Source organism: Adiantum capillus-veneris, chromosome 28 (assembly GCF_014529385.1).
Source record: "Adiantum capillus-veneris isolate H3 chromosome 28, ASM1452938v2, whole genome shotgun sequence".
Taxonomy (NCBI): domain Eukaryota; kingdom Viridiplantae; phylum Streptophyta; class Polypodiopsida; order Polypodiales; family Pteridaceae; genus Adiantum; species Adiantum capillus-veneris.
The window spans coordinates 80652424-80677269 of record NC_140958.1 but is presented as its reverse complement, the minus strand read 5'-3'; the positions used below and the strand labels follow the sequence as shown (position 1 = coordinate 80677269).

The 24846-nt window shown below is 39.4% G+C and overlaps 2 protein-coding genes across 4 annotated transcripts in view; both read left to right on the top strand.

Annotated features, from left to right (window-relative positions):
- The window catches only part of SRX (sulfiredoxin), a 143600-nt gene extending 139437 nt beyond the window's left edge, over positions 1 to 4163 (top strand). The window contains exons 3-5 of one of the 3 annotated variants that reach the window (XM_086504326.1): positions 2188 to 2221; positions 2756 to 2849; positions 3820 to 4163. In XM_086504326.1, coding sequence (XP_086360452.1) covers positions 2188 to 2221; positions 2756 to 2849; positions 3820 to 3913 — 222 coding nt within the window. In that variant the 3' untranslated portion in view covers positions 3914 to 4163. Of the gene's footprint in view, positions 1 to 2187; positions 2222 to 2755; positions 3275 to 3819 lie in introns of those variants that run through there. The other 2 variants (XM_086504328.1, XM_086504327.1) reach the window with 2 other exon arrangements.
- A 17293-nt stretch (positions 4164 to 21456) lies between these two features.
- On the top strand, positions 21457 to 23024 carry LOC147420760 (uncharacterized). The gene has a single exon (XM_086504379.1). It carries the CDS (start codon positions 22556 to 22558, stop codon positions 22913 to 22915), a length of 360 nt encoding a protein of 119 aa, XP_086360505.1. The 5' UTR covers positions 21457 to 22555; the 3' UTR covers positions 22916 to 23024.
- The last annotated feature ends 1822 nt before the right edge of the window (positions 23025 to 24846 follow it).

Here is a 24846-nt window from a genome sequence, read left to right as displayed (position 1 = left end):
AGTTAGCTGCCTTGGAACCCACGAGGTCCAAGAGTGGCTGCTATAAATGTGAGAGACGCTTTGTTTGGCTCGGGAATGCGAAGCCAAAGGCAAAAGCAAGAACTCACAAGAGGACAAAGGCAAAGGCAAGCTGGACAAAGATAACGGTGATAAAGTGTAACGGGAGGGCACCACGTGCTGTTAGAAAAGAAAAGACTAAACTAATTTTTAAGCACTTCAAGCAACTGAATTGAAAGAGATGCACGACACATGAGATGGGGAGTGGCGGAGTTCTACCCCCAAGAGAGCATTGGCCCCAAACCCTGGCGCCTCTTTCGGGGTATTTCTTTAACTCAGTACATTGACGGCGTCACCTATCTGCACCTTCACCTGGAAGAGTGCCAGATAATGAGCCCTTGCCACATATTTAAAGGCCCTTGGCCTGAAAAGGAGTGTACATGAAAAGCTACAAACTCTAAAAGCATCTGGTCCAAAAACTGGCAGCAGTATCAAACGCGGAAATCCGTACACCTGCCACATCAACAATCAGCATCGCAAAACGTAGAACTGGCTATACAGTCTGCCACATCGGCATGTCGGGCAAAAATCGGGTCGTCCGTACATCAGTGCCACATCATTAGTTATCTATGCCAGAGATTTGAGTGTGAGTGGGGGTCCTGCTTTATTTTATTGTTTTATGCCCCTAGGCGCTTGGGCCCCCATTGCACGGGGCCCCATAAGTTGGTACTTCTTTAGTAATTTGGGACCTCTTTTTAAATGCTTGGCCCACTCGGCAAGGAACTGAAAGTTGGTGGGAACTTCTGCTTCTTCTATTGCTTTTAGGGTTTAGGCCTCTCGGCCGGGATTTGCAAGTCGGCTCAGGTCTTTAGTGGCTTGACACGTCAGCAGTTTGTGACATAAAGATTTGACAGAGGAGATCGTCTTGGCACATGTGGTGGCGGCCACAATGGCCATGATGCCAGATTTCTAATGAGTTGGTGGTTGCCGCAACTAGCTTCAGCCAAGGAGAGGCTTGTGAGAGGCAGAGAGGGGCAAAAGAAGCTCCCTACAAATGATTTGGACCCATGAAGTGCCACTTAGCATTGCCTCTCAAAATGCTGCACCTGCGGGCTCATACTGTCGGGGCTCTGAAGTGTGGAAAGTGCTCCTGCGTTTCAAAACGCAGTTGGAGCACACCTCTTCCAAGTCCCTTGCTTCAGAAAACGCAAGCTTGCAGATGCCGTTTTTGAAAGCATTTCAAAAGTTGACGACAAAGCCAAAAAGGCTGCCGGTCAGAATGTGATTAAAATTGACAGTCTCCTCCTCCACAGTGTCCTTTCCACAATCACCAAGCACAAAGCCCTAATACCATGTCAAAGTCAATGATGCGGAAGCGTAGAGCAATGGGAGAATACGAGAGAGAGAGAGAGAGAGAGAGAGAGAGAGAGAGAGAGAGAGAGAGAGAGAGTGCTGAACCAACCAACCTTGGCAATGAATTGATGATAATACAAGGGGAGCAAGGTGGTGCTTATATACTCACCTTAGCAAATTGCCCTACCCAAGATTTGACAACTAAATAGAATAAATACCTAAAGCCAAAATAAATATTGGGTTCACATCACTTGAGATGCTATAACTTTAACACTTTCATCCTATTGTTGCTGTATCAATACTAATCTGCGTGTTTCCTTGGGAATATGCGAAATTAATTCCCCCCTAAAGTTGCTCAATTTTTACCCTTTATAATAAATATTTGATTTTTCTCCTTAAAATTAATCAATTTGCATGAAATTTTTAAAAGAAAAGACAAGGTTTTCATTTATATTTTCTTTCATCCTATGTTGCTGCGTCAGTACTAATCTGTGTGTTTCCTCGGGAATATACTAAATTAATGGCCCCCTAAAGTTCCCATTTATAATAAATGTTTGTGTGAAAAGGTAAAGCTTTACTTTTATATCGTCAATGTGAAGATCTTGTTCATGTTTGTTCCATAGGTCATGACCCTATCTTGCTGCAAGCAGTTGTCTTGAAGTCGGTGTCTAGTATACAGGATCCAGCACAGAGCAAGATTTATGAAATCTGACCATGACTGCCTGTGTTTAATGCAGTAGGTGACTTTATGTATGGTACTCTTGAGTGGAGTAGTTCAGAAAAAAGAAAGGGTTAAATGTCTGATTACTGATGAAATTTTCATATTGATGCATGCAGATTGATGTGCTTGAAGTTGATGGCATTTACTATGGTAACTTTCTTTAATTTCATGCCTAATGATCCTTCTCTACTAAGCTGTACCTTCAGGCTTTGAAACAGTGATGTCGGGAACGTGATGTTCTTAGTGATTTGGAATGCTTTATCAAACTTTTAAATATCGATGAACTAATCATAGGACAGGTCAAGGCTTAGATACAAAGAGGACTCTGCATAAATGCTGTGGCTAGAGGATGGCTCAATGCTTAGATACAAAGAGGACTCCCAATAAATGCACTGGCTCAGAGAGAAATTTCTCTTGTAGGCCAGTTATAGCAACTATGCAAGGCTTCCATCATCAAATAAATTTGATGGCATTAGAAACTAGCTTGCTAAAAAGTGAATGTACATATATATATGTGTGTATATGTATACATCTGTATCTATATGTATGTATGTATGTGTGGGTGTGCGCGCACAGACTTCAAAGTGTGTGGAAAAGTTGGCTAAAAGACATTCATTTGCAGCTTCAAAGATCACAGAAATTATGAAATTGCAAGTTTCTGACTTGGCTCTTAAGCTTGTGCAGGATTCTCAGGCTGTCATCGGTTTGAGGCTCATCAGCGTCTTGGGCTTCCGACAATAAGATGTAAAATACGAAGGGGGACAAAAGAAACTTTAAGGTGTGTATCTACCATGTGATTGTATGGTCAGTGAGAGGAATGTTTTTCTTAAAGGTGCTGCTGGGTGATGAACCTGGGTCTTTATGCATGCACACATCCACCTTAACCAGTAGGTTACAACCCCTTTGGCAATGAGGGGAATGATTTGCTTGCATAAACTGTGCTAATTGGTTTTCAGGCATCATCTGCGCTAATGAGTTATGTCGTGTCGTTTTGGGAGACTAGTGCAACAGAGCTACGGCATGTATCATGCTGTGGAATTTAAAAGAGAATTTGTATTGTACCTGTAAATTACTTGTAAAATTGTATATTGCTGCCGTGAACAAGTTCTGCAGTCAAAAAGTAGCAACAGAACTTCTAATCACGTGATCAAATTATACTTTTTCCCATCTGTTTATTTAATTAAAGGGATCTTTTGTGAAGCATTTAAGAGTAAAATTCTCTCAATGCCACATTAAAACATAATTTATCTAAAGCATGAGAGAGAGAGAGAGAGAGAGAGAGAGAGAGAGAGAGAGAGATTTTATGTCAGGAACAATCCCAAGGGACCTCAAAGATCTATCCGATTAGTCTTGAACTCAAGACTTGATACTTAAGAAGGAACTGGGATAACCAATCTACCACATTGGGGTGATAGAAAGGATATTTCTGTTTCCTCTTCTTATTTGTGCACGCACACGCACGCACACATGCGTTCACACCACGAGAAGAAAAATTTTAACGTCATAGGAACACACTGAAGAAACCTGAGAGAGAGAGAGAGAGAGAGAGAGAGAGAGAATAAAATTGTCTATTGCTGCTGTGAATAAGTTCTAATCACATGATAAGTTATACTTTCTCATTATCTATTTATGCCCTTAAACAAATCTTTGTGAAGGATCTAGATTCTATAGCTGCCAACATGTCTGTCTGTATTTCATTCAATGCATAGCATGCCCTGACATAGTAGTTCCTTCTTTGTTGAAAGTAGAAAGTGGCGAGTCAATATTCTTCATCAACTCGTGTTCAAACCAATGTTCGGGGAAAAGTGTCTCAGCTTACAATCATTAAAATTTCAACAATGACGGTAAGGATCAACAAGAGAAGGGATTAATTTGCCTAAATTTTGATTTAAAAATGTGTAAAAATACTATCCTTTTCTTCCTTGAACAAGAGGGGGGTTGCAAAATTGATTTTTTCTCAAACACCGGTTTAATCTTTGAAGTGTGGTTGCTTTTGGTTGTGCAATCCTCTGGGAGGCAGATGTAAAGGGCCAAAAGCTATTCATATTTTGTTTTTGGCTATCTCCTTCAAGTTTCGCCTTTCCCTTTTTATGTGGGAAGCATAAGAGCAATTTTTGTGACAAAGCTTATCTAAGCTAAGTTGATGACTTCAATCTCAGTTGCCATCAAGGAAAGAGGAAGTGGTAAAAACTTCTATAAATATTGAATGGGTTGCATGGTATGAATGCTAGCTTAGTTTGGCATTTATTTCAACTAAGTGCACTTGCTCAAAAGTAGTGGATTCAGTTTTTCCATTCTTTGCCTTTGAGTGTCGAAGGTACTTGAATCATGAGCATCACGGCTTTGAGTGTCTACGATCATATGCTATCATCAACTCAAAGCATTTCAGTGAAATTACAAATTGTTAGACATGGGAGATAAAACTCAAGTTCCATCTTATAAGAGATAATGGGTGGAGTCATTAATCAAACAAAATCGCATCCATCAACTCTAGAAGCTAAATTGTATTGGCTTAAGTAAGTGTGATCTGAGGCATTTGCAGCCATTGCACTTGCACTTAACGATGACTTCATTCATCATACTGCAGGGATAACTTTTCATGCTATTGTAGTCCTTCTCAAGAGTGTACAGGATTTTCTAGAATACAGAATGTTGTCATTATGCTACAAGACCTTGTTGATCTCAAATTTCTAGGTGTAGTTGCTTCACTATGGGAATTGGAACATGTAAATTCTAATAGAAACCAGTCTTTGGAAGACATATACAATTGCCCTTCTCTCATAGTGTAATATCAAAAATAGCATGCTATTGCTATCAATACATTATATTGTGGTCAAGTTAAAGTTCAAATCAAATGTTCAATAAGTGGTGGAACTAACTGTGTTGAAGGAGACTGTTTTTATAAGAACAAACAAAGAGCCAATCTGGCCAAAGATAAACAGGGTGTCGACAAGATCCTTTATTGCTCGGTGTTGCACCAAATCTCGTTTTTAATGAAGAGTAGAGTTTCCAAATTGGTTTCCTTTTAATTTTTGCATAATAGTTTATTTTTATTTGTAGAGGGTTGAGCACATTGACTCTATAAAGAGTTAAGAACCCCTTCGTTGCACATTACAATCACACATCAATAAAATTTTGATCTACTTTCATAGTGTAATTTCAAATTTGGTGGCCTTCATAGAAAAGTGATTCAAGAATGTAGAGACATCACTTTTGGGGGATTGTTGGGTAAATCACCCACTTGCTACCGGATGCATCTTTTAAAGCATGTTGAATACATTCCGTAGATTTTATTGAAGACTTTATTTCTGTAACATTTTGGTTTAATATTAGATGCTCTATTTTTTGCAAGCCAACATTAACCAATCTGGTTGACACAAGCATGTGTCATTATATGCATCGCTATTTGCGTTGATATTTACATATTTGATATTGACATAAATTGCAATGCAGATATTGATGTCTTTAATAATGGAAAACTTACCAAATCCTCTGTGAGCTCAGTTTGAACTTGTAGGCAACAAGAAGAGCACACTAAGGAGGGTGAGAAGGTAACCCTGTTTCCCCCTCCCCACTCTCTCCACCAACGGTGCACGTGCGCGTGTGCACACACACACACACACTAATGTTAATTTTTTGGCTCATAAACTCTAGAAGACACCTAAAATGTCTTCCTGGGGCAATTCTACACGACCCTACTATTGAGTTTGCCTAGTAATATTTTGAGACTCTTGCTTTTTGAATTGTCCCTTGGGTTTTTTGGAAAACCCCAATTAAAAAAAAAACCTCTCTGAAGCATGCCTTTTATATTGGCCCTCCACGCAATATGAGTATTCTTTATACTTCCTATGGGAACTTCCTTGAGATTTATCATAAAAACCTTAAGCTCTTCCTTTTTGGTATTTTGCACTTAATATGGGACTCTACCCTTGGTATTCACCTACTCTCATAAATTGTTGGGAGGAAACTTGGGTTCAACTCTGCTCGTTGGATAGATCCTTAAGGTTTCTTGGGATAGTTTCCTACGACGTTAAAATTCTCTTCTTTTTCTTCTTCTTCCCTCCCTCTGTATGATTGTTGTGCCTCTTGTGGAGCTCTCTCCTTTTCCTATCGATTGATGCTTTGATACCTCCTTTTGGCTTGCTGACTGATTATCTATTGGATGTTGCATGTATACCAACACTATATATCTTGGATTCCTTTATGAGAATGGATTCTCATCCTTTTTGTTTTCCTATACCAATCAACATGCATGCTATACTTTTATGGGTTATGATGATTCCATGGGGCACCTATGGTGGGTTGGATGGATTTTTGAGAAATCCTTGGCCTTGCATGGTATGGGTTCCCTATGCTTGTACTATAAACAATGGCTCTCTTCCTTTCCTAGCTGAGGTATCAGACTTGCTCTTGTGATTCCTCCCATTGGACTCCTTAATAACCTAACCACTAGTACCTATTATTGTGATTTACCAAATCTTTGCAAGGCATTTTAGATATTGATTTGGAATATCTTGCCTCTTGTTCAAGTGTTGGGCATGACTTTTTGTACACAGGAGCAACTGAATTGAGTGGATTTGATGGCCTCCAAACCCTCTCCTAAGTATCACCTCTTTATTTAAGGTGAGGGATTCTTCCTATTGCTATGGATATTGTTGAAAATCCTCCTCTTCACAGGTTCTCTTTTTCTCACTTTTTTTTGTTTTGCCCTAAATGGCCTACACTTGAAAAGTTTCACTTGTCTTTTGTAGAATATAAATATGGTGTCCTTTCTTTGAAATACTTTTGTGTATATATATATATATATATATATTTTTTTTGGGGGGGGGGGGGGGGGGGGGGGGGGGGGGGGGGGGGATCTCCATTTAAATTTTTTAATGGATAATTGCCCAATCTTGTAATAGTTGCCTTGAATGGCAATGATCTTCTAATGTTGTTGATACTGATTTGACCCTTGCTCCTTTTGATGATCCTTGAGGATGTTGTACCTCCTTTTTCTTGTGACTGAAGATTCTGCTTCTGATGTAAATCTGGTGGATTTTTATAATTAATTCATGAGCTTGGATTGGTTATAGCTACTGCTTACACTTAGCCTTGCTTAGGTAAATGTTTGTCATGTTGTCTACATTAGACATTATATATTAGCTGATTAAGTTGGCATATATTAAGATTATTGAACTGGGCTTTTTTGGATCAAATAACATGTTCCATGTCTCATTCTCTATTGACATTAAAAATGGTACTGGCTTCTAGGCTTGCTTTAGCTAACACTATTGGCTTTATTTTGACTTCATAATCGAGAAATATGAATGGTTTGAAAGACCAACTTCTTCTCAACTTTTTTAGGCAAGTCTTCTTTAAAAAAAACTATAAAAACCATGCTAGATGCACCATAACCCTTTAAAACATAAATCCCTCTAAAAGGCATCATAGTCATTGCATCAGCCTTCAATTGCATCCTTTTCTCATGGTTGTCCCTAGATGGCTTTGAAAATGTGCCTTCTTTACTAATGGGTGATAAAACTTGATGCATGCATTTCTTCTTTGCTATATGTACTTGAATTTTGTGCCATTTCCTATTTTTGTTTGGTAAATGTTCTTTCTATTCCTTGCACTCACTTAACTTGTGATTCTTCTTTTGTGTACTTGACCCATTAATCTAAAGTTTGCTTTAAGAAGACTAGCTTCTGGTTGGTTGGAGATGGATATAAGGCTTGACAAAACAAAGTCTCTTTTGTCCATAATGTGATAATTCTAGGAAGGCCTTTGAGATGGAAGTATATGAATGTGTCAATTGATGAAAATTTTATTAGATGGTTTAATGAAAGATTAGACATTGATTCTCTCTAATTATGGTTCCCATGTTCTTGCATGTGCATGATTAGTGTGTGATTGTTAGTGATTAGTGAGAGATTAGCATCATTTTCCACAAGATTGTGAGAGATTGAATGATGGATTGAGGTGTGTGTGCATATGTTTCTTTTCTCTTGCATTCCTTGTTCTCTTATCTTCATTCTCTTCTCTCATTAGAGTCCTCTTTGTGCATATTTTGGAACTCCATGCCTCCATGTGCTAGCTGGGTGTCAATCCGAGGTACTCTCACTTGGGTGTACATCATGTGTAGAGCATGTAGTGTCAAGAACAACACTCATAGGTACCTCTACTATCGTTGTCTCAAGTGTAGTCATCCTATCCTAATAATGGAATTTATCTCTTTCATCTCCATCATTGTAAATCTCAATGAATTTAATATGCTATGTGGCACGATGTGTCTATGTGATGGATATCGGGGGGAGGTTCAGACTATATGTGTGGACTATGCGTGGTGGTCACTACTAGGGCTGTTTATCTAGACTATATATGTGGACTATGCGTGGTTGTCACTACAGGATCCTGGCCATGTTGTGGCGAATATGGCAATCCAATCATTAAGGAGTATGTAACATCAATCATGTCCCTATAAATTCTATCACGAGGATCTTCCACAAGATATACTATAATGCTTGTAGGTGGCTCAAAAAATCATGATGTCTTGTCTCATTTGTCTACATCCACAATCATCAATATAAGTCAAAGTGTCAGCAGCTAGTCTATGCAACTCCACTAGCCTATCTATGTGTCTAAACAATTGTAAGAATGTGTTATCATAAAGCGTGGTTTCTCCTCATCATAGCCCTGCTCTGATTCCCTAGCTTCTCTATTGATATGGTCTTGATCCTCAACAAGCACTATAGTAGCTCTCCTTCCTTGCACTACATGATGTGGAGGCATTGCAAAGACTTTGAATTCTAAGTGAGAGACTGGTTCCTACTATCAAGAGCTTTAGCTCACCACCATGATTTCCAAAATGAAATGAGCTACTCACTTGACATCTATTCTAGAGTTAAAGATTCAGAGTTAGATGCCAGATCTCAGATTAGATTAGACAAACATAATCAAACCTCAAAAATTCAGATGTTGAGAATTCAAACGTACAACTTGACTGGAACGAAAGGCTTCAGGTAGCATAGACTGAGACAATTATAAATGTTCATTTAGATTCATAAATAGGTTCAGAATTACAAAAGCAAAAACAATCTACAATTTTTTGTGGGGGAGATAAAAATCCTTCGATTCAACAACAATAATAGGCTTGTATATGTGCAGTCAATTTGTGTGCCTCTTAAAATGCCTCATTTGTGTAAGGGAAGCCTATGTGTCTCACATTGTGTCAGGGAGACTTGTGTGCTTACCCTTGTGTGTGTATAAAAGGCTTGTGTTTATCTACCACCTACTTGTGTTCAAGGGGAGAAAATGTTAATTGTGTGTACCTCACCCTAGCGCGTTTTGAGGGGAGGATTCTGTGTGAGTGCAACAAAACCCACAAAGGGAGGTTTAATGGGGTGCAGGCCTTGTTTCACCTCACATCTATGTGAAACCCCGCTTACATGTGTATGCTTATGTGTACAGAGCTATGTGACATATTCGATGCAGAATCCTATGTGTAATGTGATGTGGAAATTTTAATAAACGATGATGTGTATAAGTTAGCATTAGCCACCTAGAGTGCTTGCATGTGTGACAACTCAAATATCCTCTTTAGCTCTACAAAAGAGCTCGTGATGTGTAAAAAAATTATGCATAATAACCTAGTATCTACTTTGCATCAACTCTCTCTCTCTCTCTCTCTCTCTCTCTCTCTCTCTCTCTAAAGTGGTAGCCTCTAATTAGCCTTGATAATCGCATATATTAGCAAAGAATGCTATATTGGAGTATCCATCCATAATCTCTATCACCTTTCCTACATGGACGGTGGTTTTTGTCATGATACTCATTGGTCAACTTTGGTGTGGGCTCACCAAGGGTCCACATGACTAGAGAAACCATGCTACCTAGATCTACTGTAAGGATACTCATTGGCTCATTAAGCTTGAAAGTGGGGATAGACTTTAACATCTATAGAACACCCTCACGATTGACTCCCCTTCCCAAAAAAACTAACCATACATTCAGATGATGCTAAGTTATTGGAATGGATCACATTGATGACTGGTTTGCTTCCTTGCTATGGAGTTACTTGCCAACTCGTATCCATTTTGCTTGCCCTACCCTCTACCCAAGGTCTCTCTCCTACCCACCTTGATTTCCCATCCTTGCCCTCGAAACCTCTAAGACAAATTTCTTACAGAGCTTGTCACATCCAAAACTTTAGTATCCTCAAGGAATTCAACCTTCCCCTTGCCTCACCTTCCTCTCAAACTATTAACTTGTCCTCTTTTGCAAAGCCTACCTTCGTATCCCTTCTGTATACTTCCATCGTCCATTTTGTTGGGGTGGTAAAGCCCAATGTGCCGCGCCTGAGTGTTGGGCGCCAGAGACTACAGGGAACTAACACTGACCATTCTTTCTACATAAAAGAATAAGGACTCATAACCCTAACACTATTGTGTTTGGATTCCACCCAAACCTGTGTCTCCTCTCTTCTTCTCTCTTCTCCATTGCTGCGCGCGCGCGCACACACACACACACACACACACTCTTGCACACACACTTCAACTGGTATCAGAGCTCAGGGATTGGGAGCACCATTGGAGCTCAACGGGGAGGCAGGCAGAGGAGAAGCAACAAAAACTACAGCACATTTTTGCAGATCTGTTTTGACCTACCAAAACATCTTCATTCAAGCTGATTCCCATTGGAGCTCAACGGGGAGGCAGGCAGAGGAGAAGCAACAAAAACTACAGCACGTTTTTGCAGATCTGTTTTGACCTACCAAAACATCTTCATTCAAGCTGATTCCCACGATTATTGACCGGTTTTTCATCCTCTTCAACTTTGCAAAAGAAAGTTTTCTCAAAATCTTCACCAATGTTGAGATACGTAACTCAGACTGCCTGTAGGTCGTGAAGTAGAAGCTGCAGATTTTTACAGATCTATTTTGACCTGTAAAAACAGCTTATTTCATGTCCATTCCTGCAATCCCCAGCCGTTTTTGTGTGGTCTACAACTTTGCAGAAGGAAGTTTTTGGCAAATTTTGCACAGTTTGAGAGATATTCAGTTCAGACAGCAAGGTGGTCTACCTTTGTCGGTTCTTCTGTGTACAGGTTTTCATTGCAGACTCTTTCTGCAATCTCTGTCACATGCATATTTGATGTAAGTTCTTGAGGGTCTATTAAATGAGACAAAGCACAACAGCGGTTACATAAAAGGATATCTGTGGTTGATATAAGATGTTATGCGGTTTATGTATTGTGATGGAAATATGCAAAGCCTATTGTTGAGGATAATGGTAAGGTTTTATTGAGCTCAGGGATTCACAAATGTGGAGATCCTTTCGGTGATACAGGTTTTGGAGCGGGCTCCCAACATCCCCATAGTTTCGGCATCGACATAGGATGTATATGCGGTTATTGTAATATTGGTGTGCATCTGCTGACCCGCCATTGTTGGAATTGTTGTCATCTTTATGCGTATGTGTTTGACAGTGTTCAGTTGGTCAGAGACACTCTTCTAGAGTTGGAGACATTGACAGTGACAATTCTTTGAGATTCTAACTTGCCGGTTTAGCCACTTTGATCAACGTTTCAGTCATTGTACACATTTCTTTTGGGTTCAGAAGTTAGTTTTGCAGGGGAGACTCTGCCAAAAATTTTCAGATTTTCTATTATCTTCTTTAGTGCACTGGATCTATTACGTTTGTTCCTTGTCGAGTGATGGCTTCATCATCGGAGAAATCTTTCTTCAACATTGAGAAGTTAGATGGAACTAACTTCCCATTTTGGAAGGAACAAATTTACAATGTCTTAGTACAAAAGAAGCAGATCCGGCCGCTAAAGATGAAAGGGATAAAGCCTGAGGATATGGATGAGTATGATTGGCATGAGTTGGATGAGCTTGCCAACTCCACCATCATGCTGACTTTGTCAAAGAATGTGTACTTCAATGTGAACATGTAAAAGACTAGTTATGAGCTGTGGAAGAAGTTATATGACCTGTATGAGAAGCAAACTGTAGCATCACAGGTTTATTGCCTGAAAATGTTAGTTGATCTGAAGATGGATGAGGGCACACCCATGTGCAACCATCTCAATGAGTTCAACACAATTTTCAGTCCGCTTTCTACGCAAGGAGTCAATTTCGACAATTCGGTCAAAGCAATGTTCTTGCTAGTTACGTTGCCAGAAAGTTGGGATACTTTTCGCACAGCCATAAGTAACTCAGCACCTCCTGATGGTTTAACATGTGTTGATGTTGAGGGCAATTTGCTTACTGAAGAGGTTAGCAGGAAGAATCTTGATACTTCTCGTGGTACTAGCAATGCTCTCGTTGTTCGTGGTCGATCACAAGAAAAGGGCAAGCAGAATCAGAAAGGAAAATCTCATAGCAAATCATGTGGCCGAAAAGACATTGAGTGCTATCATTGTCACAAAAAGGGTCATATGAAGAAAGACTATCGAAAGTGGAAACAAGAGAAAGGTAAAGACAAGAAGTCGAAAGAAGGCAAGACTAAGGAAAGCAGTATAAAGATTGAAGAGATCAACAATGTTCTTGTTGAAGATTCTGATGGAGACATTTATCTCACATCTGCCATGGATTCAACATTTTTGGTTGCCACTAAAGACTATGCTTTACAGGATTGGGTTATTGACTCAGGTGCATCGTTTCATGTGACTCCTCACAGAGAGTGGTTCATTACATATGATGCAGCCCGTAAAGGTCGTGCTCGTCTTGGCAATGATTTTGCTTGCAACATAGTTGGTGTCGGCGATGTGCAACTGAAATTTCAGAATGGTTCTTCATTGAAGCTCAAGAATGTGAGACATGTGCCGAAGCTTACCAAAAGCTTGATTAGTATAGGACAATTGGATGATGCAGGATATTATTGCACAGTTGGTGATAGTTCGTGGAAGATAATCAAAGGTTCTTTAGTGGTAGCACATGGTTCAAAGTCTGGGACTTTGTACATGCTATATGTATCCAATGTTAAAAACCATGTAATTTGTGTAACCGAGCAGCCAAGTGTTTCTTTGTGGCATTGCCGGTTAGGACATATGTCTCAAAAGGGAATGAAAATCTTGTCTCGTTTTGGTTATGTGTCTGGCTTCAATTTCTCAGACTTTTCAGTTTGTGAGCATTGTCTTTATGGTAAACAAACACAGTCACCACACAAAAGGGTAAGCACTCGGAAAAGCGAGCCATTAGAGTTAGTGCATAGTGATGTGTGTGGACCTATGCCTAACGTATCCATGGGAGGTTCATTGTACTTTGTTACATTCATTGATGACTTCTAAACGAAAGTGTGGGTATATCCTCTCAAGAAGAAGGATGAAGTTCTTTCAAAATTTCAGAATTTTGCGGCATTAGTGGAGAATCAGTCTGGCAAGAAAGTAAAGTGCTTAAGGTCAGACAATGGTGTTGAGTATGTAACTAAAGCCTTTCAAAATTTTTGTGATTCCAAAGGCATCAAAAGAGAGTTGACTGTTCCATATAACCCTCCACAAAATGGTGTTGCTGAGAGGATGAACCGTACCATATAAGAGAAGTTATGTAGCATGTTGTCTAATGCAGAGTTGCCTAATGGATTTTGGGCGGAAGCGTTAGCAACTGATGTCCATCTTATTAATAGATCTCCTAACAAGGCTTTAGATGAGAAGGTACCTGAAGAGATTTGGCCTGGGAAGCCACCTTCTTACAAGCATCTTAGAGTCTTTGGTTGTGAAGCGTATTGCCATGTTCCAAAGGAGTTTTGAAGCAAGTTGGCTCCTAAGTCAAAGAAATGCATATTTCTTGGTTATGTCAATCCTGGCGAGATGGGATTTTGGTTATGGTATCTTGAAGCTAAAAAGATAGTTCGCAGTAATGACGTATACTTCAATGAAGAAAAGATGCATAAGAAGCTTGTGCATACAGTGGAGGTCAGGAGAGTTATCTTCCAAGAATATGGAATTGTCCACAATAGGGATGAAGTGCCTAATGTCAGGCAACAAGTATAGATCCTCCTGCAGTACAAGATGTTGCTGAGGGACAACCGGCTCAAGTAATTATTAGAAGGTCTACAAGAGTTTCAAGGCCTCCTGATAGATTTACTCCCTCATTGGACTACATTATGTTGATAGATTGCGGAGAGGCTTCCTGCTATAAGGAAGCCATGTCCATGGATGACAAGGTGAAGTGGGAGAAAGCTATGCAATTAGAAATAGACTCGTTGCATAAGAATCAAACTTGGAAGTTGGTTCGATTGCCTAAAGGTAAAAAAGCGTTTCCATGCACATGGGTGTATAAGCAAAAAATTACACCTCATGATAATAAACCCAAGTACAAGGCACGACTTGTTGCTAAAGGATTTAAGCAACAACAGGGTATTGACTTTGATGAGATCTTTTCTCCGGTTGTCAAGATGACTACTCTGCTGTGTGTACTTGGGTTGGTTGCTAAAGACGACATGGAACTTGACTAGATGGATGTCAAGACGGTGATCTTCAAGAAGAAGTTTATATGTAGCAGCCAGAAGGTTTTGTTGAGAAGGGAAATGAAGACTTGGTGTGTTAGTTAGAAAAACTCTTTATGGTCTAAAACAGTCATCAAGGGAGTGGTATCATAAATTCTACTCATTCATGCTCTCTGAAGGCTACAAACGTAGCGATATGGACCATTGCTCTAAAGATGGTAGTTTGCTGATTTTGGTCCTTTATGTGGATGATATGCTAATTTCCGGGAAATGCAGGGATGATATTTCACTCTTGAAGTCAGAGTTACACGCAAACTTTGAAATGAAAGACATGGGTGAAGCAAGCCGTATCCTTGGCATGCGCATTAAGCGAGAAATTGGTCTATTTGTCTCAATTTGAGTACATTGCTAAAGTGCTCAAGCATTTCAATATGGAGAAGGGGAAGGCATTGAGTACTCCATTGCCTCCATATGTGAAACTTTCTAAAAATGATTGCCCTAAGTCTAAAGAGGAAAAGGCTGAAATGGCACAAGTGCCTTATTCATCTGCAAGTGGGAGTTTGATGTATGCTATGATCGCTACACGTCCTGATATTGCTTTTTCAGTGGGAGTTGTTAGCAGATATATATCAAATCTAGGCAAGAAACATTGGGAGGCAGTGAAAGGAGTTATGCGATATTTGAATGGTACAAAAGACATGTGTATTTGCTTTGGAAGAAAGGAAGCATGTGTAATGGGTTACACTGATGCAGATTATGCAGGAGACTTGGACAAGAGAAGGTCCACTTCAGGCTACGTTTTTTAATTCACTGGAGGTGCAGTTTCATGGTGATCTCATTTGCAAGATTGTGTTACCTTGTCTACTACAGAGGCTGAATATGTTGCAGCTTCAGAATCTTTCAAGGAAGCTATATGTCTTGGTCGGCTGGTGGGAGACTTGGGAATCAATGTTGAGATGCATGTGCTACATTGTGATAGCCAAAGTGCTATACAATTGGCAAATAATCCAGTGTTTCATGCAAAGACAAAGCATGTGGATGTGAAGTATCACTTCATTCGTGAGGTGCTTGAGGACAAGCGATTGCAGCTTGCCAAGATTCACACCACTGAAAACCTTGTTGATCTTCTAACAAAGGGCATACCTTCAGAGTGGTTTGCACATTGTCGCGCACTCATGGGCATTGGGTAGATGATCATGGTCATTGTCTACGTGTATTGTATGTCTATATACATTGTCACCCCAGCTTAAAGGCACATCGTCCTTTAAGTGGGAGGTTGTTGGGGTGGTAAAGCCCAATGTGCCGCGCCTGAGTGTTGGGCGCCGGAGACTACAGGGAACTAACACTGACCATTTTTTCTACATAAAAGAATAAGGACTCATAATCCTAACACTATTGTGTTTGGAGTCCACCCAAACCTGTGTCTCCTCTCTTCTTCTCTCTTCTCCATTGATGCACACACACACACACGCTGTCGCACGTGCACTTCACATTTTATTACCATATTTCGCGTCGTTACTATCTTCTACCAAGGATACCAATGTGCACTTGTGTTTAGTACATGTGTGTGCCATTGGAGTCACTCCATGCTAGGCTTTTCTTTACAATTGAAGAGTTGTCTTCCTGCTATCTAGTTATTTTATTTCTCATGACTACAAAGTTGATAAATTGTCGCAGCTTAAAAAAATTATTCACTACCACCGATGTTCCACGCGAGATTGCTTATCTTATCTCTACAAAGGAATCATTTCCAATGATGGATCTTATTTGGAAATCAACTTCACTTTGATCAATTTCCTAATCACATCTTTTGCCTCTAGACATAATCATATCTTCCTAGAGCATGAGCCCATTGTTCTTTTAAAGGCTCCACCGTCTCGTGATGTCACTATGTCTCTACATCTGCGAGAGGAAAATTGTGCTAGCAATATGTAACATTGTACATGAAGTTTATGCCAAAATGGGAATTTGAGCCACTTTAAGGTGGTTGCATAAAGTTAGCGATTCGGAGAGAAATGTGCCTTTCATAATTAGGTGTTGAGACAAGAGCATGGTCCTCTTACAATAATCCCTACATAAAATCCCCATCATTGTTGTGTGAACGCCAAAAAATCTGAGATGTTTGAGCAATCTAACAATGGAGATTTTAAAGAAGCTAATCAAATGGCCGAAGTGGGAAAATTGGTAGCCTTTCCACACTCCACTTCTTTTCATCTCCCTCTGTATTTAGATTTCTTTCATAAGGGTTGTATATCTTACTGGAACATGATCCATAAGCTCTTGAATAGTCAAAACAGGCCTCGATAGAGAGGGCACCACATGCCAACGAAAAAAAACAGACACAACAAATTTAAGCACTTCAAATAACAACTCAATTGAAAGAGATAGAGAGTGCACAAACATAGAGACGGGGAGTGGTAGAGTTCCACCCCGAGAGAGCACTAGCCCCAAACCTTGGTGCCCCTTTTGATATTTCTTTATATTGCTTGAATTCAATATATCACCGGTGTGCCATCCTCTTCACCTTCACACACAAGCATGCTAGAGAGTGAGCCCTTGGCTCATATTTAAAGGCCCTTGGCCTATGAAAAGCAATTACATGAAAAGCATCTGGCCCAAAAGCTGACACTAAAATCTGCCAACATGGTTTTTGAAAATCCGTATAGCTACCATCTCATCAATGTAAAACACAAAAATCCATACAAGTGCCACATGAGCACTGCCAGTACAATTTACGAGTTGTCATCTGTATAGGCTTGCCACATCATCATCCTCTTGCAAGCCATTCTTCTAAGTGTGTGGGTGCTTTATTTTAATGCCTTTAGGTCACTTGGGCCCCATTGGACGGGGTCCCGTAACTTGGTGGGAACCCCTTTTTAAAAATAGGCCACTCGGTAGGATGTTGCAAGTAGGTAAAACTTCTTCTTGGCTTCTTCTGCTGCTTCTTCACTTATGTTTTAGGCCCCTCAGTCGGGATCTGCAAGTTGGCTCTGTTCTTCAATGGCTTGACACGTCAGTAGTTTGTGACGTCCTCCCTTCTTGAAAGAAAATAATTGTCCGCAATTACAATATATCTGCAAAACAACTCAAGTTAGCTCAAAAATCTCCAAGGGTCATTACGAGGGACATTCTGAGGGACAATCAATTACACGACACAATGAACAACGCCGTTGAGCACTCCCTCGAGATAGATGGTCTGTGGTATGAAGCTACTCAACGACTACCTCGTCACTCTCCATGCAAATAACCTTAAAAAGGTTTGGACCATGAGTTCAAAGGACTGAAATTATATAACAAAACGTTCCCAGACATCTCGTATGTTCGTTCCAAGGTTTTCAAGCATACAACAAAAGGTTCCCTAGACATCTTGTCTGTGTTGTTCCGAGGTTTAGATTATTTCAAAACAACATTTCTCACTACTCCACCTGGGAGTAAATCACCAAGCATTGAAGCCAGTATTAAAACCAGAGTCAAACATTTCAAATTGGCACCAAGAACAGGTTCAAAATAGATACCATCCATTTTAAATAGGATCACCAAACAAGCTCTCAAACAAAATTAAAAAAACTACTAATTCAATCTAAAAAAGCATTCTTGATGTCAATCGAGCTTGAAAGTCGATGGGGCTTCCATCCTCAAACATGCACCAAAATTATGGTTAGCTTTCTTCCATAAGGTTGTAGCCGACTGCAACATGGTCCATAAGCTCTCAAATAGCTGAAACATGCCTCGACAAGCTGTTCTTGTAGCGATGATGATGGTCCACTGATATAGCAATCACACTGGGTCTCCAAGCTTATCAACCCAATATGAGACACCTACTGAGAGATGTTGAAGAATTTCAAGATATAATCTGCTAGGGTTTTTGTGTGGAAAGCATTCCAGGATACCCCCAGTGCTAGAAGCTGCACTCCAAAGGAAGATGTTGGAAGGCAAATAGCTTCAGGCAAAAACATTACTTGAAAGCTCACCAAGTCCTTGAAGAGTGCAACTTGGTAGCTATGGTAGATGGCTTGTGAGTATATAATGAGTTATTTTAGCTTAACCTAGATTTCTTTCATAGACTAGAACGTGGTTTAACATGACCTTTTTATTTACCAAGAATACTAGAAATCTTTGACATGAAGGCTGGCCTTTTAACAATACTCTTTTAACAGTACTCTTTTTTGTTTTTTCTTAATAAAATGTAGATTATTGGTATTCAAGGACTATTTCTGAATCTGTTAGTACTGTGGTTGAGGCACTGATGTTATTTGGCTTGGTGATTTGGGTCGTGATTCTTTATACTGAGTTTTCTTTCATAAATCTTACTGAAGGCTCTTGATGGTGTGGAAATTGTTTTAAACATTGTCTTTACAAAGTGGATTCCAAAACTCACTTCAAAAGGAAGTCGAATTTTTCAAGGAATATGTTTTACCTATAGTTTTGATTGTGTTGAGGCATTGATGATATATCCCTTCAAGGCATATAGACACTTGTTTGAGCCATTGGAAAACATCTTATAAACAATTCTTGATGATTTGCTTTGAAAAAGCTCAAATGTCAATGACTTTTATACATCGACTTTTGGGGCATGGTTTTTTCTCATGATAAAGTATCATATTGCTTTAAGAGGATGATGTAAATAACTTATCTGGATATTCTAAGAACATAATGAAAGACTACTAAAAAAACTTTAATTGATAACCCAACTTGATTAAATTTGAAAGAAAAACTATTGGTAACTTTGGTTATGCCATTAAATCAGAAGGGGGTCATGGCCTTCTGATATGCATAACACTAAAAAATAATTTTTGTGTTGTAAGACAAGTGCATAGCTTATCTAGATATCCCTAGACCATAATGAAATATTATTAAAAAAAAACTTTAATAGGTAAGCCAACTTGATTTGAAAGAAAAACTATTGATAACTTTGGGTATGCCACTTGAATCTGAAGGGGGATGGCCTTCTGATCCACATAACAATAAGTTAAAATACTTTTAAGTAGGACAAGGATAACAATTGATAGGTTCATCGACACCTGTAATACGTATTCAAAGCTAACGAGTCTGTTGTCTTGTTTATATGGATGCATGTCAGAATACTATACTTAAAAGTATGTTGGCTTAGTAGCTGTTGTCCTGACTTTGAAGATCCCTGCAGGTTTCAACCTAGATGACCTCCTTTGCTGCATTTCTGTTGTATAGGATCATTAGAATGATGCCTCATTCTTATTATATTTAACAAAAATGAATCTAAGATTGAGTCATTTTTGTACAAATCTTTGTACAGATATTTAACACCAACTGTCGTTTGAACGTTATGTTCTTTTGTGTATATGTTTTAAGTTTAATACAGCAGCACGCGCGCGCACACACACACACACACACACACACACACACTTTTTTGCTCTATATTTGGGAGAAAGCCTCTCAATTCTCACCTTGCTTGGAAATAAATGCTCACCATTCAATAAGACAATGTAATGTACTAGTGGTTCAGACTCTCACTCTTTGTTAATGCAATGATTTGGATAGTCTCCTTTTATAATTACGTAGTGTGTAATGTAGTAGTGATTCAGGCTCTCACTCTTGTCAATGCAGTGATTTGGATAGTCTCCTTTTGTAATTACACAAATTGTAAGCACTCTTATCCCTTGATTTCGCTTATTTCTTGTCCAATTGAAGAGGTTCTTTGGATGTTGATCGCGCTCTAAAATGAATCTAGTAATGAAATTGTAAACTCAGAGACATCTTTCTTCATGCACTGTATAATCAATCATGTCCTCCTATGCTTCTTTGCTTCGATGGATTCCTGCTCTATATGCCATAGTTTAAGCCTCAAGCAACAAGGTTAATATAGATGCACTTGTCATTGATGATTTTGTACACATGTAGGTGAGGGTATCTATAATTGGGCACGTCTCAATAGAAGGACACTCTTTAAGTAGACACACCTATAGGATTGCTTATGAAAGCAAGGATACAAACTAGTACATATGCACATTTTTAGAGGTACAATGAATGTTGATGGTTTTCTACATAGTTAGGTGATGACCATGATAGTGGGCATAAACATTTTTCATCAACCATGCATTTGATGAATCAATGTGATTTGATTTAATAGTGACCAACCACTAAAATCAATCGTCAAACACGGGGTCTAATGTGTTGGGTGCATGAAAAGGCCCTTGCACTACCACTAGTCATGCAATGAACAACATAATGGGAATTCAAGCCAATTCTTCATCAAAATATTGAAAATTCTCATCACTTTGTGCACAATACTAATCCATTCTCTATCCATTTTACTTCCAATTGAAAATCAAACATTGCAAAATCAATTTGTCATCTCCAATAGCCCAAATCATCCAAACCCAATCAAATTTGTCATTTTGGTTTGTGAGACTACACACACTTAAATTTTGGGTAGTATTAGGCACACATATCAATGCAACATTGCCATGTTCATCAAATTGATCAATCATTATCATAGTCATACGAATATATTATTCAAAATTTTGCACCAATTGAGTAATCCAAATCAATTCTTATGCCAATTTATGGTTTAGACGCCAATTATTTGGCCAAATTAATCATTATGATTAGTAGTGATGGATACTAACCATTCATGACATCAAATGCCATTGAGTGGCATGCACACGCAAATTTAGGCCATAAACTTTTGCAATAGTTCCATAAATTTTAATTGCATACTTTATTTTCTTACTTCACTTGGTAGCTTTTCACGCGGAGTCTTTTTTATTTAGAGCTTTTCATGGCATCGATTTAAAAATAAAATAAAAAATCTAATGCCACGTGGTTGCTTGTGCTTTCAGATACTAGAAAAAAAGCCTTTGGCTCACCAAGTAAAGAGAGAGAGAGAGAGAGAGAGAGAGGTCGTTTCCAATCGAGAGAGAGAAAAGAGAATCTTCAAAAGCATCAATGATTTTCCTTTTTTTTTTGTTTGGCTGTAATGACTCTAATTTGTGAAGAACACGTTTTAACTTTTATTTTCCAAGGCTTTTCACGGTTCTCTTCTGCGTGGTCGGCCATGGCGGGGGCGATGAAGAGTGTCAAATCCTCGTTGTGTAAGGCGAAAGAATTTTCTCTCTCTGCTGTGCTGCTATGCTGGTTGATTACTATCCCTCTCTGAGTCTTTTCATTTCTTCTGAGGAACTGCTTGCTCGATTACGCAAGCATGAAGATTAGTGCTGCTGTTGGTGACATGAAGCAACGGAAAAAAGAAGTGGAGAATCTCTGATCCAGCACAGATTGCTCCTAATTGCTACCATAAAGATCTGTTTGTTGCTAATTTTCCATTGGTGAAGGTTGTGGATGTTCCTCCTGGAGAGCCTTTTCCAGTGCTAGACAAGTTTGAAGGGAATGTATTGGATGCAGAGGCAACAGCAGAGGCTAGGAAGAGTTGGATTAAAAGGTACTTCCAAGTGGACCACACCTACAGCATGGCTGAAAATGACAGCAGGCCTTTCCGTGAAATTTTGCCTTTATGGAGAGTTTGATGCAGTTCACAATACCCTCGAGGCAAGATCTGTAAACACACAATGAGAGGTGTGTCAGTTTGAAGCACAAGTGGTCTTATGAGGAAGTCCAAGAAGAAAGAAAGAGGAGGAAATTGGATGCTGATAGTGAACAGTATGTGGGGTTTCGTATTGTGCCCAACATGGAAGAGGTGCAGGGTCCACTTGGGCCCAGTCTCTCAGATGGGGAGAATGATGGCATGAGGAGTTCAACCGAGGAAGTTGCCCAGATGATTGGTAACCTAGAGGAGGATGTGCCGATGCTGTCCTCCACGTTATGGACTACAGGCCAAAAGAGCGTTGTATAGGTGAATGTATCTATGACTTGAATCCTGACAGGGTTGTGGCAGTTTTAGAGCATAAGTTTGTGGATGACAACCATAAATGGAGTGCACGTTTCGAAGGAGGATTCTATGCTGCGAAGCATTGCTTGATCAATTTACAAAGAGGTCATGGGGCATCTGTGTATGTCCTTGTCCTGACATCGTCCCGTGGGCTTTGTCCAGGTCCATAATGGGAAAATTGATGTGAAGTGCATGCCGGAGTTCAAATCTCACCAAGCAATGACAGGTGTGCCAAAAACAAGTTTGGAGGATCTGGTGGAGAAATCCGAAAGGGGCACAGAGTTCTATAGAAAGAACTATCGTGAAAATCCACATGCAGACTATGCCGATGGCCCTATGTTGGTTGGCACTTACTATCTGAGTCCCAGGTGGTTCAGCTTGCCCACACCTGAGCCTGGTAATGGAAAAGTGGAAGCCGTCCGCAGGCTGTTTGATGGTTTGATGAGGTTGGTTCTTGGTGACTCAGTTATTCAGATGAAGTCTGAAGATTATGAGTGGCGGCGGCAAATGAGGACGCGCATGCTCGAGGAGGAGGTTGCAGTTTGGTGTTGATGCTCTTTTTCCTCAATGTCTCATCTCAGAAATGTATTGCTTTACAACTTGATTTGCATCAGATAGAATCGTTTGGTCTTTTATATCTGTAGTTAGGTGTTTAACAGGATCATGCTAGGTGTTTAACAGGATTCTTGCTGGAGATTTATCTCTTGCTTGTTCTGTCAGAAATCATATTATGGTAGTGGTTAGGTGTGATAGTGGTCAAGGCTGAATTAGTGATATTATACCTAATGGCTTCAAAATATATATATTCACCACCAATATAGTGCAAAGGACACTCTCAACAGAAGCAAAGGCTAAAGGGAAAAGAAGCAAAAGATGCATTCGACCATCTCTTCTTTATAAGTCTTTTCCCACTTTCATAGGTCTTTTCATTTCCTAAACTCATCGTTGTGAGTTTTGCAAAAAAAAAAAAGATGTTTTGAAAGGCTACTTATTTTTTTGAGATGGGGGAGACCTAATAAGTCAATATTAAACTATGACTAAAAACTATCTCGAGACTAAGATCAATGTAAACTATCTCAAGACTAAACTATTGTAATATGTTTAAACTGAGTATTACAATGACTTTAAGCAAGGGATTACTCTCTAGGAGAGCTATTACACGGGGAAAATATTTCCTAGTTTCTTGGTTTCACATAGCTGCGTAATGGGACTCATTGTAAATCATGTATGCTAAGTAGTGATCCACTTATAAGTACTTCGATGTAAACAATATTAAGTAAAAACTAAAACAATAGCATGTTTGCCACTTCAACCTTAATGTAGGGAAGTCTTTGGATGGGAGGTGATGGCTGCCTATGTTTTAAATTTCACGTTCGACATTGAGAGAATGACTCGCCAATGCACATAGAAAACGCACAGTAGTCATATGACAAGTGGGAGCAAAAGTTTCTTCATAATCTATGCCTTTCTGCTGTGCATAATCCTTTGCAACAAGTCGGGCCTTATAGCGATCAATCTCACCATCCGGCTTACGTTTCAACTTGTAAACCCACTTTGTACCAATGGCTTTTTTGCCAGGAGGCAAATCATGTAAAGTCCATGTGTCATTTTCTATAAGTGCATTATATTTTGATTGCATGGCAGTGATCCAATTTTTTGAATTCTGTGCTTCATCAAAAGATAGAGGTTTCTCAACATCACATAAGCTAGAAACATCCAAAGCATAACAATATGATGCATAAGATGCATGGTGAAAACTTGAATGAGTATGACTAGACAAAGATACATTCAATTTACTGTCACGTAAAGTATGCACTAGCCATTTTGGCATACCTCTAGCCTGCTCATTCTCATCCCTTTCCACATCAAGTACGTAATGTACATCTGTATCAGTAATAGGTTGATCTGTAACATTTTCAGAAACCATAGGCTGTACATTTGGCTCATTTGAATTTACATTCAAATTTCCACCATTGAAAAAAGGCAACAAACTATTATAAATGTCCCGTGAGCTTACACTAATGTTTCTAGTACATGACAACAAGGGCTGAATAGAATCTTCCACAAACGTAACATGCCGTGAAACCAAGTTACGTTTTGTTTGTGGATTAAACAACCTATCACCTTTGTTTTTAACACTACAACCAACAAAAATGCATTTGACAATCTTATCATCCAATTTTTAGCACTGCTTTGTGGCACCAAAGCATAAGCCAAACACGCCAAAATGTGCATGTGATCAATAAATGACTTTCGATCATGCCATGCTTCATAAGGTGTTGTAGACTGCAAAGCTTTTGTAGGACATCTATTAAGTACATAAGTAGCACACACGATGTCCTCAAGCCAAAACGAATGTGGTAAAGCTTGACTCTTGACCATACATCATGCCATCTCCATTAGCAATCTGTTTTTTTCTCAGCAACACCATTTTGTTGAGGTGTATACGAAAATGTACATTGGTGTTTTATCCCACGACTAGC

What these genes read in the sequence shown, in the direction of transcription:
- LOC147420760 (XM_086504379.1), top strand. Translation starts at nt 22,556, where the DNA reads ATGCCGGAGTTCAAATCTCACCAAGCAATGACAGGTGTGCCAAAAACA.